The sequence below is a fragment of the Bombyx mori genome, chromosome 26 (genome assembly GCF_030269925.1).
Source record: "Bombyx mori chromosome 26, ASM3026992v2".
In the NCBI taxonomy this organism is placed as follows: domain Eukaryota; kingdom Metazoa; phylum Arthropoda; class Insecta; order Lepidoptera; family Bombycidae; genus Bombyx; species Bombyx mori.
The window spans coordinates 2,090,952-2,106,779 of record NC_085132.1 but is presented as its reverse complement, the minus strand read 5'-3'; the positions used below and the strand labels follow the sequence as shown (position 1 = coordinate 2,106,779).

The 15,828-nt window shown below is 38.4% G+C and overlaps 1 protein-coding gene across 2 annotated transcripts in view; it reads right to left on the bottom strand.

Moving 5' to 3' along the window:
- LOC101736463 (large neutral amino acids transporter small subunit 1) overlaps nt 1-15,828 on the bottom strand; it is a 49,202-nt gene that overhangs the window by 29,289 nt on the left and 4,085 nt on the right. Inside the window, exons 1-2 of one of the 2 annotated variants that reach the window (XM_021352445.3) lie at nt 4,849-4,961; nt 2,895-3,141 (exon numbers count right to left, since the gene is read on the bottom strand). In XM_021352445.3, coding sequence (XP_021208120.1) covers nt 2,895-3,141; nt 4,849-4,901 — 300 coding nt within the window. In that variant the 5' untranslated portion in view covers nt 4,902-4,961. Of the gene's footprint in view, nt 1-2,894; nt 3,142-4,848; nt 4,962-15,828 lie in introns of those variants that run through there. The other variant, XM_021352446.3, reaches the window with a different exon arrangement.

Below are 15,828 nucleotides of genomic sequence, written 5' to 3'. Positions count from 1 at the left end.
CACAGATTGCCACCTTTGATAATAGACGACTCAAATATTACATAGTTAATATAGGATTGCATAAGCAGCACGCACCAACAGGAATAATACAAAGTTGCATAAACACGTTTATTTCATTCGAAGCTTAATCGTACTCAACAAGTAGGAACAAGTATTCTATGAAGGTATTCTATTAATAAGTTAACAAAAACTTGTTAAAACATAATTGCCCGCGGTCTATTATCTACGAAAATGACCTATCTAGGAATACTAATAACTATCAAAATGCCAAAGTGTGGCTGTTGCATTTTTATTTGTTTGTTTGAGTCTACTCTCATTTTGAAACGGAGCGACCGATTGACATGATTTTTATTTTATTTATTCAATAAAACAGGACAGATTTAGAACTGTATTGAGTAATATCTTAATTAATATTAAATGCTGTTCAAAAGTTGCAGTCGGGAGTCGAGAGCTCAGTCGGTGTCCAGAGTCCTCCTAGATGAAATTACAAATCGCCTCCCAAGCCTATCCAACGCCCCATATTTTTTTCTGAGTCTCTTATCGCCCCCCTTTTAGGCCTGCAGTGCCCATGAGGGGGCTTTATTGACTACTTTGGGAAAAGCTGGTATAGATAGTCATAATTCGGGGCCAAATGAACATGTGCGATTTATAGTTTTAACGTTTTTTAAAGAATCGTCAAACATGTAGGTAAGTTCGAATGTAATGTGTACCTCTGTTTTTACTTTAATTTACGTGATTGCTTTAATTCAATTAGTACTATAAATATACTGCACTATAGATAGACCAACAGACCAACAATGTATAAGTATACGGGCGGAAGTCGAGCGATCAAATAATACATTTTTAAATATGATAAGATGTAAACGTACTATGAAGCTAACCTTCCCAATGAACCTGTCACCGTGCGATAAGAATCACATGACAGCAATATAAACATTTACGAGGCACGACCGGCTGCGGAATTAGACAATCTGGATTCTCTGAATACACTGTACCAGAACCTCTCTCTGTGGCCTCTTATCCGGTCGCGAAAGAGGCCTGGTGGACCGGGTATGGGCTGATGTCACTCTGCCCGATTATTTTTTTATGCTTTATATAATAGACAGTAAAGGCGGACTTAATGCCATAGACATTCTCAGACAGTCTACCTTAGGGGGATGCAGAGATGAACCTTGTTAGGTGTAGTGTGATAGTGATATTACTTAAACATATGTGTATATTATTATATAACATACATAATATTTATAGATACAACTCATCATCATAATCGGTTGCTCTTGGCAGAACAGTCGTGGTCATGTGGAATTCTTGCTCATTAAAGCCTTGACAGATATGTCTTCCAGAGTTTGCGAACCGAGGCCCGGCGCAGTCTGGCGCACTCTCGTTAAGTGAGGTTTCAGTAAGGTCTTTCACCTAATCAGTCCAACGCATGGGGATTCGTCCACGAGATCTCTTACCATTGACCCTACCCTGAACAACAAGTTTCTCGATAGACTCTGCTGGCCGACGCGATACAATATATATTATATTGTATATATTATATATATTATATTGTATAGATACAAATACTCGATTTCTAATTGCGGGGATCGTTTTTATATTTTTTATTTGTTATTATTTATGAGTAAGTTATGTGACATTGTACCGGTACCATTGGACCGGGTATGGGCTGATGTCATTCTACCCGATTTTTAATCGGGCCCGATTAAAATTTTTTTTTATTTGGTATTATTTAAGAACAAGTTAGGTTACGGCCACCTTGCCTACTTCTGCCGAGAAGCAGCTACGCGTTCCAGTATATATGCTATTTCAGATCGAGACTTCGACTCCGGGTTTCATGGTGAATAATCACAGTTTTTTATTTTTTTTGCTTAGATGCATGGACGAGCTCACAGCCCACCTGGATTTAAGGGGTTACTGGAGCCCATAGACATCTACAACGTAAATGCGCCACCCACCTTGAGATATAAGCTCTAAGGTCTCAAGTATAATTACAACGGCTGCCCCACCCTTCAAACCGAAACGCATTACTGCTTCACGGCAGAAATAGGCAGGGTGGTGGTACCTACCCGCGCGGACTCACAAGGTCCTACCACCAGTATCTGTCTAAGAGCTCCGGTAACCACTCAACACCAGCTCGTCCCGAAGTTCGATGCTCATATTCAGCATAAAAAACAAACCTTACTAGACAATAACCTAAACTATAACCTAATCTAAAAATATGAAACATATAAATATCAATTTTAAATAGAATCCTTTTGTACCTAATATTTTTTTATTAATAATTCACTAATTTCATTACGTCGAGAGATATTTAATCAAATTAATTTTAGCCGATAAAGAAGCCTGTACACTCAATTTGATTTCCCCAGACGTTGAAGAACAGAAAGAAATAATGAATTCCCGAGATATCTTGTTATTTGGGTATTAGTTTGAAAAGCTGGGCACAAATCATGTCGATTGCGTAAAGGAAATTTCTCAAGAATCAAACTAATACTGCTTCTAGGGCATCTTGTGAGCACACACTGGTAGATACGACCACCGTGCCCATTTCTGCCGTACAACAATAATGCGCTTCGGTTTGAAGGGTGGGATAGCCGTCATACTAAAAAAAACTAATTAAGAACTCATGTCTCAAAGTGAGTGGCAGCATTTACGTTATTGATATCTATGAGCTGACTGACCACTTAGATGACAGGAGCTCGTCCATACATCTCTCTCTATCTCTCTCTTCGTCGCTTCCTCATTACTGAGGGTCGTGACCACCTTGGTCTAGTTTTTGCATAAGCTTCCTCCAATGTTGCCTGCATTCGGCCTTCTTATATTCCATACATCTAAACAATAAAAATAATAACTAAACAAGAAAAATTAAAAACTCAATCTACAGAACTCACCATACTAAAAACTCCTGAGGCAATCCAAACAAGAAGACTAGCGTTCACGGAACCTGTATACTTGAGGACTCCAGTTGGCGATACGAAGATTCCACTTCCGATGATGGAGCCGACGATAACCGTGCACCCGTTCAGCAAGGACATCTTGGCTTCCAGAGCCCCCCCGTCTTTGCTGACGTTGTCGCCCTCCATTTCCGAGTTTAAGGCTTCGCTGTCATATTTGTCTTCTTGTTTCTTTTTTCGCGACCTTTGGGCAATACAGTACAATGAATAATTGAATTGCTTAAAGTGCGTGTTTATTTATTTACTAGCGGCCCGCTCCGGCTCCGCTCGGGTCTTTAACAAAAATTTCAACGATATTTGACGTTGTTTTATTTTTTAAATAAAGGAACACTTATTGCGGCATAACTATAATAGTTAGACATATGCTGTTGCGACACTTTTTGTGAATAATAATGTGTTCTACAAAGTCTTAGTACATTATTTTAATCCATTATCAATAGTTTTCGCAGGGCACGCGATGTAAAGAATATTTTAAGTAATTTTTTTATACCTTGGGTTACATTATTAGAGTTTTAGTAAGGATCCCTCTTTTTTTTCAAAAAAGATTATGTCTATGTCTATGTCCCTCGGGAATAAAGTATCTTTCAAACAGTGAAAGATTTTTTCAAATAGGTTCAGTAGTTTCGGAGCCTATTCAATACAAACAAACAAACAAAGCTTTCCTCTTTATAATATTAGTATAAATAAGTAAAGTATAGATTAATACGCTTATATTAGCTTCATACGTATGTAACGGAATCTTTGAACATGATTTTGACCCCCTTCAAAACGTCGGATTAACTTGAAAATTGGCATACTTGTTAAGGACCGATGACGATTCAATATTTTAAGCAGTTTGATCCGTTATCCTTACTAGGATAATCAGGATTAGCGATTTTTGTTTTCCTGAGATTCGAAGTGTCTACGTCAAGACCAAGAAGGGAAACTACCAGGCGCGCCGACCACTTATTTCTCGGATAAGTTACCGACTGATTGATTCAAATTAGATTTTTGAATTTGATAAAAATGAAATTCAACTAAAAAATGAAAAATAAATAATAGTTTAAAAAAAACTTAAAACATACGCTTTTATAGAAAATCCAATTAAAAAATAGAAAATAAATTTAAATTAAAAATAGTGTAAGAAAAAAATATTTTACTGTAAAAAAGCGTAGGATGCATGGTATCAATAGTTATATATATTTTGATAATATCCTGGAAAGCACCAATTACGATATTATTTTTGTATCCATGGAAATGAGATTTACTGTAAGATAAAATTCGCAGTGTTTGCGTTCAATGTAATGCCAAACGTAGCAGGAGACCGTTGTCCGCGGTCTCTTGATAACGCGTATTCCACGCTCCAGCTGATCCTTAATTGCAATACATTGCATGCAATTAAAAATACATTATTTTAGTTCTAATTTCTATGAACGATTGCTTGGTGCTAGCATGTTATGAAACATCAACGCATCACGTTTATTTATTGTGATTTCGTTTTGTATAAAAAGGCATAGTTTGATTTGAATTAATATTAACTAGATGATGACCGAGCTTTGCTAGGATTTTTTTTTTGATAACGCCATCTTGTTGTGTCTTTAAAGTGGTTAGTTGCCCTCAATTAAGAAAAATAGTATTATTATTCGCCAATAGATGTCGGGAAGGGTTGATTATTGAAAACTAGAATAAAACAACATTTTCTGAAAATAAATCGTAGCTAGATCGATTTGTCGCCCCCGAAATCCCCTGTTTACTAAATTTTATAAAAATCATTGGAGCCGTTTCCGAGATTCAGATTATATACATATATATTAATATACATGAATTGCTCGTTTATAGGTATAAGATTTTGAAAAAACGGCGGTCACACAATCTACCCTCTTCGTTTCATAAAATATATATTCTGATTTACCTTTTATGGTGAAGACGCTGTGTTAGAGCCGCACTACCAATCTTCCCGACCATGTCACACGAGTAATGCGACCCAAGAATAGAAATAAATTGAAAAGATCCGCTTTGGGCATACGATACGAGCCGAATTACAAACGATTGAATAGTTCGTCTTGTGTATATGAATGTTGCAAGGTTATTGAACTGATTGATTTCATTGAATGTTTTGATCATTTTTTATTATCTAACACTTGTGCGCACGAATCAGACCTAACTAGACGAACTAGACTATAGTATTGGCCTAATAACATTAAAAACGAATTTAAACAGCAGCATCTACTTATTTTGGTGAATATCATCATAAATCTTGTAGGTTCAGTGCTGTTTATTGCAGGGAAAGCAGGGAGTTTTATGTTTAGCCGGTTTCCCATCCACAAGCATTCTCACTCTCCCTTCGCTCATTGCATAGAGCTGAGAGTCGTGATCTTTGCGGAGTCTTTATCAAGAGTCGATAATACTCTATACTAGTGTGAAGTATGTTCAATCCATACTAATATATAAATCTACAGTGGTTTTTACGCATGTTCCGTTACAAATACTGAACAATGCATTCGATTGACTTGAAACTTGGTATCCATGTAGAAAATACATGTACTTAAGTACTAATAATAGGCTAATATTTATATGAGTGTTGGACTCCCTAATAATAATGACAATTAATAATAATGTTAATTTTAAATTCCCAGCAAAGCGGGCGAGTACGGCTAGTCTTCCAGTAAAATCACAGAAACGACTGATTAGATTGAAATGATCTTTTCCGTCTAATAAATCAATTTCCAAAACACAAGTAACCTGTATAAGCTAATGAAATGTTGTTGCTGATTATAAGACGTATTCGACACCAGAAGTGCTATGAGAGTATTTTGATTAGTAATATTGACAATATGACTGACCCAGCGGTGCAGTGGTTAGCGGCCCTCACTATTGCGCCGTGGGTCGTGGGTTCGATTCCCACTCGGGCAAACATTGTGTGATGAACAGGAGGTTTGTTTGCTCTTTCTCTGGGTGGTTATTATCTACATATGTACATATTTAAACATGTAAGCATGTTTCTGAGTCTGTGGTACCCTTACTGCAGGGAATTCTAAACTGGGCCGGACGACCGTGCCTGATTTGTTCCCAATTATTATTATTATTACTTATTATTCATTAAACGTCTATTACAAAACAAAATATAACGATTGCGACGCGCTGCAAACATTACAAAGAAACTACTATTTACAGTTACTTTTAAAAACACAGACCATATTGTTTTAATTTTTCTTTTATGACGTTTTGCCTTTGTAGACTAAATTGTAAATTAATAATAAGTATTCAAATTATGAAAAACTTTTTTAGTCTCGGTCGTCAATCCAACTCTAAGAAGCAACTCAAGAAAGCCACAAGTAGCGCACTTTCTAGACGCATCGTTCAACCGACTCGGTGGTACCATTACTCTGCCACTAAATTACTACTAACAAAAAACATAACAAAAAGTACCCATAGAAAAATAATGAACTTAATCATCATTACTGTACTATAATAAAAACAAAATTTATTAATTCTGTTCTTTCTTTTCAATAAGCTCTCCAATCATAACTCATGATGTCACATGTGGGTAATAGCTGTTTTTTTTTTCAATCTATAATATTATTATAATCCGTGGCTTATTAGTCGTTTGAATTTTTACAAAAATAAGACATGACCTAAAGGTCTTAGTGACCAGGTCATAAAATCCCTTAAAAAAAAGATGTCACACGTGACGAAGCGCAACGGTTTAGCAGTTTGCGCGGGAATTTTGAAAAATAATGAAATTTTTCCGTCTCAAAACAGGTTTTAATGTCATCAGATTTTTTTCTCAGTGACTTAAATAAAAAGCAAAAGTGTTATTGTTACAATTTCCTAGAATGTTTCCGAATGAAAACCGAACCGCAAAAACTGTACAGTTATCTACACAATAAAATGAGTCACGACCAATCTGAACAGGAAAGAAATCACATTTTATAGAACCGTTACTACAAAAAAATATACTGAAAGATTTTAGTAGATATTTAAGCTTTGCTACCAAACAAATTGTTATTATTAATAATTTAAACACAATATTTGCAGTTTTTTGTTCCATTCAATATTACTTATAATAAATTTATATCTTTTAAATTTATTCGTTCGATTACGTTCAATTAAGATAATGTTTTCGATGGTTCTTAATATATGTAGTTAATCGAGGTTATCCGTTATATTCGGGATAAATAGTTGCTAGTGTCATACTCTAATCCATTTAGTCGATTCGTAAAATAAATAAAAAAAACTGTTAAAGTCGTTTCGAATTTATTATTCCAAGTATCCCTAATGTTTTCCTGTTTTAGACAATGATATCAGAACAAATAAGAGCTTAGTTTCAATCATTTTTTATAAGTGCTTAAGAGGCTAAGGCTCTTTTTATTTATTTATTTTTATTGCCCTTGTAGGCAGACGAGCATACGGCCCACCTGATGGTGAGTGGTTACCGTCGCCCATGGACTTCAGCAATGCCAGGCGCAGAGCCAAGCCGCTGCCTACAAATCTTTTCTTTCGTCTGTCTCGAATAGTTTACAGCTAATCAAAATTGTGGTCACGGATGACTGACTCGCCCATCCGTCCGTGACCATGCGAATGTAGGCAGAATATTTTTTTATACATACTATTATTAAAAAAACATGACTAATATCTTACAAATACAAACGGCAAAGTTCTATAAAAGTCGTAATCTATCTAAAACTTCCAAATTTTACTGGTGGTAGGACGTCTTGTAAGTCCGCACGAGTAGGTACTCGTGCGGACCTGGTACCTACCACCACCCTACTTATTTCTGCCGTGAAGCAGCACAGCATTTCGGGTTGAAGGGTGGGGCAACCGTTGTATTGTACTGTAAAAAATTGAGACTTTAGAACTCAGGTCTCACGGTGGGTGTGGCATTTACGTTGTAGATGTCTATGGGCTCTAACTATTTAACATGAGGTGGGCCGTGAGCTCGTCCAAAACCTAAGCAATAAAAATATTATTTTTTTAAATCGAAGCCGTCTCGACCGTTGTAAATAGTGATATATAATTAATAAAATTTAGCTATTCAAAGGGGAAAAGCCGCCAGGATCTTCGGAATCTTTCCTAAAGGGACTCATTTTAATAATATATTTTATAATAGTTAATATAAAAAAAATCTAAGGTTTTTAGTTTTAGGTTCATTTTTCTAGTATATATATTTTTCTGTATATTTTAAGATGTAATTAATAAACTAGAAAGTAATATTTCTGGACTCGAATGGCGATGTCAGAAGAAGAAAACTCCCGAAGCCATCACAAAGTCAAATAGCATTAACTTGACTACGACAGCTTTCGCCCGTAGCGCATTACTACGAGATGCTACGAAAAAAAGGGCACACGTAGCCAGGTTACACACATACAACAAGGGCCCGCAGTTTACTCGTGCCCAACACTGCGTATTATGTCCTCTCTTTAATCATAGTATGATTCAATAAAGAATTGGAGCTATGTAATAAATAAATAAATCGATTTTTTCGGTAATCGATTTATTTTTCGAACGTCGATTAGTAATTTGAGTTTCTATAATAGTACTTTTCAGTTATTAGTGATTGTACAAATATAAACAAAAAACGACCGCTTCCCTAAAGTAAGGTAAAAAAAAAACATTCATAGCAACGGTCGTGATCACATCCGATACTTTCTATCGATACACGATTCCTGATTTTTTCTATGTAGTAAAAAATCATTACCGCCCTTATCTTGGTGATTTTGTTAGTGAATAATCATTAAATTTTGTTAACCTTTATCTTAATATGATCAAGGTCCAACTTGTTTATAGTGTAATTATCGTTCGGAACGGATCGTTTGGAACCCGTAGGTCTGCGGAGGGACTTCGCTTCTCTCTGGATTTTGTACCGCATGTTCCATGGGGAGTGCTCTGAGGAATTATTTGAGATGATTCCATCATCTCGTTTTTACTATCGCATCGCCCGCCACCGAAGTAGAGTTCATCCATACTACCTGGAGTCACTGCGTTCATCCACAGTGCGTTTCCAGAGATCTTTTTTGCCACGTACCATCCGACTATGGCATGAGCTTCCCTCCACGGTGTTTCCCGAGCGCTATGAGTTGTCCTTCTTCAAACGAGGCTTGTGGACAGTACTCAACGGTAGGCAGCGGCTTGGCCCTGCCCCTGGCATTGCTAAAGTCCATGGGCGACGGTAACCACTCACCATCAGGTGGGCCGTGTGCTCGTCTGCCTACAAGGGCAATAAAAAAAATGTAATATACCATTATCTGCTGAATATTATTTATTTCGCTTTTTCTATTATTTAGATAGATAGACGAGCTCACTGCCCACCTTTTTTTTTTTTTTTTTTTTTTTTTTGTCAGGAGGAAATCGCCGGACTTCCGCCCTTCACTGGGGATGGAGGGCGGGGCATGTCGGAGTCGAACCGACTAAAACCTCCTGTCTCTCAACAACCAACGTCCAAACCTCGCATGAGACAAAACTCATGAAAAGGCAAGGGGGGAAAGTGAAGCGTTTAGTGCGGAGCACATCTCTCCCATCACCCTCCCCCTCGGGACGCCGGACTGGCGGTCGTCGGCGCCACGACCACCAGCCCTCTCGGTCGGCAGGCTATCCGAAGCCCGCCTAGATGGCGCCGGTTAGAATGGTCTATCCTACGGAATACCCCGCTGGGTCAGAACCAGCGTGGGTTGAGGATAGCCGGCCTTCCATCACCCGGATGCTCATGCATAAAACGCGTGCAGAGCAGCTTGCACGTCGTCTTCTTAGGCCCCCTTCGTCGGTCCCCAGGCCGACATGTGAGGGAGACCTGAAACACTTAGAGGGCCAGGGCTTGGGCGAGATCCGCCTCCCTGGCCCCCGCTCGACGGCGGCGGGCCTGTGCGTCTCTCACGCGCCCCGCCGCCTCTTTCTGCGAGATGGTGCACTCGCAGAAGTCGAGCATCGCCTTCCACGACTCGTCGTCACCGAGCATCGATGCCACAACACTCGGCAACGACAAGTCGTTTCCTATTTTTGCGACGAGGACACGGCGCCACCCCTCCCATGCGGGGCAGGCAACGAGCGTGTGCTCCGCCGTGTCCAAGTCGCAACCACAATGGTGGCACTCTGCCGTCGGCTCGGCTCCGATCCGGTGCAGGAACTCACCGAAGCAACCATGCCCAGTGAGCACCTGCGTGAGCCGGAAAGTGAGGCGTCCTCTGTCACGATTCACCCAGTTCACAAGAACCGGGCGAATCGCCTCGACGGTCCTACGACCAGCCGAAGGATCGGCCAGCCGTCTGGACCATGACTCCAGCACGGACCGCCGAGATTGGGCCCTCCGCGCTCTGACCACACTGGGGCTGAGACGTGCCACGCCCCGGGCACGAAGGTCAGCCCGCCACTGATAGTCAGCGGCGAGCGCCTCCGCCTCCAGGACCCAAGGCGGCGTCCCAGCCAGTACACACGCCGCTCACTGCCCACCTAGTGTTAAGTGGTTACCGGAGCCCATAGACATCTACAACGTTAATGCCACCACCCACCTTAAGATATAAGTTCTAAGGTCTCAGTATAGTTACAACGGCTGCTCCACCCTTCAAACCGAAACGGACTACTACTGCTTCATGGCAGAAATAGGCAGTGTGGTGGTAATTACCCGTACCCTTAAAGAGTTCTTACCACCAGTACTATTCAGCCAAGAATTCAACGATTCAGAATGTCGTATTTGAAAAAAATACTGTTCAAACTTAAAAAATATGCTCCAGAAAAAGATATTTGCTCCGATAATGAAGTAAGCCTATATTGAAGACAAACGTAGTCGTAGTCAGTTATTATCGCTATAGAAGGCGACTACTTTGAAGAATAAAAACGATAATTTCTAAACAAATATAATGTTTTACTTTGTTAGTCCTTTTTTTTGTTTTTTTTTTAATTCTCCGAATAAAGTAAATCTGACCCTTTGCCTATATTTGTATCTTTATCGAGTTGACAATAAACCACACTAACTGGTTTAATTTTAGTCAAGCAATTATTTACTTTTCTCTCATATGGTAATTAGTACTTAGATTATTTAAAAAATCATAGAACAATCTAGTAAATTTCAAATTGTCCACAATGAGACGCATGCAAAACCAGACGGTGGATTATTATTGCTCTTACGTCAGTATTGTAAGGTCCGCGAGCTACACGAGAAAATAAAACGAAATTAATTCACATAGGTCTTTTTATATTCGGCACAAAGAACGATTCGAGTCTCGTTGGACTGGAATAGGGTTGTCCAAGGCCGAACATTCATTTCAACTGTCTTTTTTAAAAAAAACAAAATGTGTGCAATTCACACGTGGTAGAAGTGAAACCTTCCAAAATTAAAATACAATTATCCTAAACGTCTTAAGTATATGTAAAATTTTGTCATTAGTAAATAATTGTAAGGTAGCGCCCTCTGTGAATTGATATTTTAATTTCACGTATAATCCTAAATTAAAATTCACTACAAGAGTTTTCATACACACGTTAGTATTAAAAAAACTCACAGATGGCGCTGTATTAAATAGTATGTATATTTCTGTCTCATTCTTTGCTGGCTTCATCCTACACATTTTTGTATTTGTGTCTCTTACCTGTCGTTTTTTCCGTTGCATCCGGTTTGAAATCACAACGATTCTAAAGAAGTTTTCACTTCAAAAGAAATATAATAAGGTAGATTGAGTATTTTTCGGCCAATTGGTACGTATTACGTGTCGTCGCGTATAGATAAATTCGAGTCCTGTGTGCTTAGTGCGAGTTTCTTAACGTTCTCGATGGCGTAAAAGTTAACTCAATTTTGTATGCAGTTGGAATAGCGCCCCTAGCGGCAAACGTACGCAAACGATCCCATTCTATACAAATATGAGCTAACTTTTACGCTATCGAGAATGTTAAAAAACTCGCACTAAACACACTGATGGCTGTACCTAATAAATTCTTGCTCCTGATTGTTCCTGTGTCAAAGGCATAGACAACTGAGTGTCTTGTCGGATCTTCTCAGAGGGTCGCGATTCCGATTCTTTAACCGTTAAAGCTGTACGGAAGCGCTAGGGCACTTGCTGCCTAATCTCCCCTCTTTTAATCATCGAGTTCGCTCACCCGACCTGATGAAGACAGAAAGGCGTCCGTCTGGATCTAGCCTTTATATTTTATTGCTTACATGGGTGGAGGAGCTCACAGCCCACCTGGTGTTAAGTGGTTACTGGAGCCCATAGACATCTACAACGTAAATGCGCCACCCACCTTGAGACATAAGTTCTAAGGTCTCAGTATAGTTACAACGGCTGCCCCGCCCTTCAAACCGAAACACATTACTGCCTCACGGCAGAAATAGGCAAGGTGGTGGTACCTACCCGCGCGAACTTACAAGACGTCCTAGCAACAGTAATATTACTAAGCTTATTACTAAGTTTCCAAACACAATTATCATATAAAACCGAGATACTGTTATAATTTTAAAAAATAAATGCTATTGACCTTAACGAGATCGAGCCGAATCAATCAGGAACTTTTGGTCACAACACAAAGGTCGGATTTCGTCGAGATCACAATTTGAATGTTCCGTGACCCAGTGACCTGCTGCTTGATAATAGTTAATAATAAAACCGTTTTTATTACTCAGATTTTAACAATGAATTTGCTTGAGAGCCGCTCTGGCGTTATGTCATGAAATCGCTTGTGATGAACCTTAGACACCTTATCTTGATTAAAACCAGTGGCACTATTAAGTTGGTCTGTATCAAAAATTTAAAAATAAATATTGAGAAAAATTTCAAGTTTAGCAATAAAGTACCAAGACATAGGGTTGATTTTTGTGTGATAATTGCACAATTATCACTCAAAAATTAAATTTGGTAATCATATGGCAGATGTCACACAAAAATTTGATAATCGTATATGGCAGATGTAACAATGGTCTTAATTATCTAATATATTGTGCTCTCTGTCTGGCACCAAAGCTAAAAATAAGATTTTTATTTGACACACATACCGAGTATTAATCGAAATAGTAATCTAGAAACTTAATAAACAATTTAATGTCACTCAATACCAGGTCTTTCAATTCCTATTAATACTATATCACACACACAACACATTCACTTCAGTACATAGTTCTGTTTCCACATACACATCCCCATCAAAATATTCCAATCAATATATTCCACATTCTCTTTTCGTATATAGCCTTGACATACATAAGGGTCCGACCCTCTGTCTGTCTAGATCCCCTAGCTTAGACGTCAAACTTTTGCAAGCTGCGTTTTAAAGCTAAATTTTATTATGAACTTGTCGTCTTTTATCCCTTTTGCGAACGCTTGCCAGGTATTATCTCTATATATTAATACGTGAAGCAAAAACTTTGTATCCCTTTTCACGAAAATTGCGCGGTCGGAGGAGTATGAAATTTTCCACACTTATAGAGAATATAGAGAAGTGCACAATGCTAATGTTTTTTTAAAACAATGCATAAAAGATACATTAAATCAATAAAGAAAACATTACACACACTACGTACCATGTATTTGACGCACACACGCATGCATACTATTTATTGTCAAACTTTTGTTCTTGACGTCTGTTGTCAAATTGAGATTGAATATTTTGTGTCTTTGTTAATATTTTTTATAGTGTAGTCTTGGCGAAATTTGTGATTATAGAAGTATAAAATACAATCATAATTGTGTACAAGCTTACAATTCCAATTAATTATAGTCGAATTTCGACTACTGCGGGACCTCTAGTAACGATAATTGCGCTACTCAACTTAAGTCTTGACGTCCAAGCCTCATCAGTATTACTTTTGACCACTCGTGTTGGTTCACGTCCCCACGTAATATCACAACCAAGATTCTTTTGGTTTTATTCTGGACAAATTCCTCTGTTAACGTTATATTAAAAATAAAATGGGTAACAGATATTATTTCTTGACTAGAAGTTAATAATAGACGCCAATGACAAACAAAACGTTCCTTGCAATTAGGGAAGATTATCCAAGGTCAATTTGTCGCGCAAACACATTTTGGCGAAATAGGGCACTGTAATTTGGACATTGACATTTCATCCATGTTACTACAGCCGAATTGAGCTGATTAACTAATGTTCCAGCTGAGATGTGGATTCCGTAATCTGGCGCTAGTTTGCACTTAAGAGTTCAGACGATAGGGTAGTTATTGCAATGACGGCGATGATCTCTTAAGATAAATCGCTATATTTTCGCTAAGGCCTTGTTGTTTGGGGGGTTTTTTCAACGGTTGATCACCGCAAAGTTTCACCATGTAATATTATTCGGGTACCTTAATAGGTCTTTTTCGCGCTAATCCATACCCAATAACGTCACTCCATGCGGCGACTGTCGTTCCTCTCGGTTGGATGGTTATCCAGAACCCGGAATACCCATTGTACGTGAGGAAGCGCTGTCTGACGAAACTTTCATGACATCATCCGCCGAAATATCCGAATAGAAATTCACACTCCTAAAGCAATTCGGAATAGGATTAGACAAGTCAGGACCATTAAATAAGACAAATTGAACATAAGTCTTTCAATCTGGCATCTTTGATAAATAGAAGGAAACCCTATAGCCGTCTACTACTTTTGTTTCGTTTTTGTTTAATTAATTACAAAACAAAAAAAAGCTGTCACTACTGACGTCCGGTTGCTTATTTTTACTTAATCTATCTATATATATAAAAATGAAACCCGTTTTCCGTTGTCACGACATAACATGAAAACGGCTTGACCGATTTGGCTAATTTTGGTCTTGAATTATTTGTGGAAGTCCAGAGAAGGTTTAAAAGGTATAAAAATATGAAAATTCTCGGAATTAAATAAAAATAACAATTTTGTTTTCCCTTTGACGTGTCCCCCGTCGGACGGATTCCTTTTGTTTGTTTTAACTTTATTCTATATTATTATAAAAGTTTAGGTCTTTTATTTATCGATTGAGGCACTACGAAGTCTGCCGGGTCAGCTAGTGATTTATAATTTTGGCTATTCATTTATCTCGGTAATGATTGTGTACTAAAATAAATGATTGTGTAGGTACTCTTCGTCCTTTTCTAACGATACGCCCAGAGTGTGACAAGATCGGATGTGTTGTGAGTGGAACTCAAATTGCAACTTGGAGAAATCACACATTACCGGCGGTAGAGCTTCTTGTGAGCCCACACCGGTAACATCACCCTGCCTATACCTATCTGTCGCGAAGCCGTTTGACTATACGACTGAGGCTAAGATCTCAGATCTCAAGGTGGGTGATAACATTTAGAACATAGGACAAAAGAGAAGATGAACATCGGAACGATCCTTGATAAAAATGAATAAAACCATTTAAAAATCCCTGTGCGCAAACATTCCGGGCAAAAAAAACACGCACGTCTATATTCTACTTAGCAATACAATGCACTAGTAAAATAAACATTATTCAACTTATCTGCATTCTATTAAGCCATGTATTTGTCGAATAAGCTATCTCGTTAATGTTAAAGGTCAGATGGCCTAGAAAATTGAATCAGCTGCAAGTTTCGAGTCAAAAACAAATATTGTTTGTTACAAAATATCGTTATGTAATACGGAGATAAATTGAGTATTCGTGAAGTGACTTTTGTGTTTATTGCGTATATTAGTGAATTAGCTTACTGCTCTTCTGCTGTTATTGGATCTGATAGGTATAGGAGGCCATGATATCGCAACGTGAATACCTTTTTTTTATGAAAGACGGATTACTGGTGACCCAGAGACCTTTACAGTTTCACCAGGATAGGTGGGCGAGCAATGGCTCAGGAGGGGTGGGATTTGCTAACAGCTGCCCGAGCGCCCTCAAAGGAGACCTAATAACTCAAGAGCCACTACTTCGCGAATGAATCTACTACTATTATTCTCTTCTACTATTCTATTCTTCGATTCG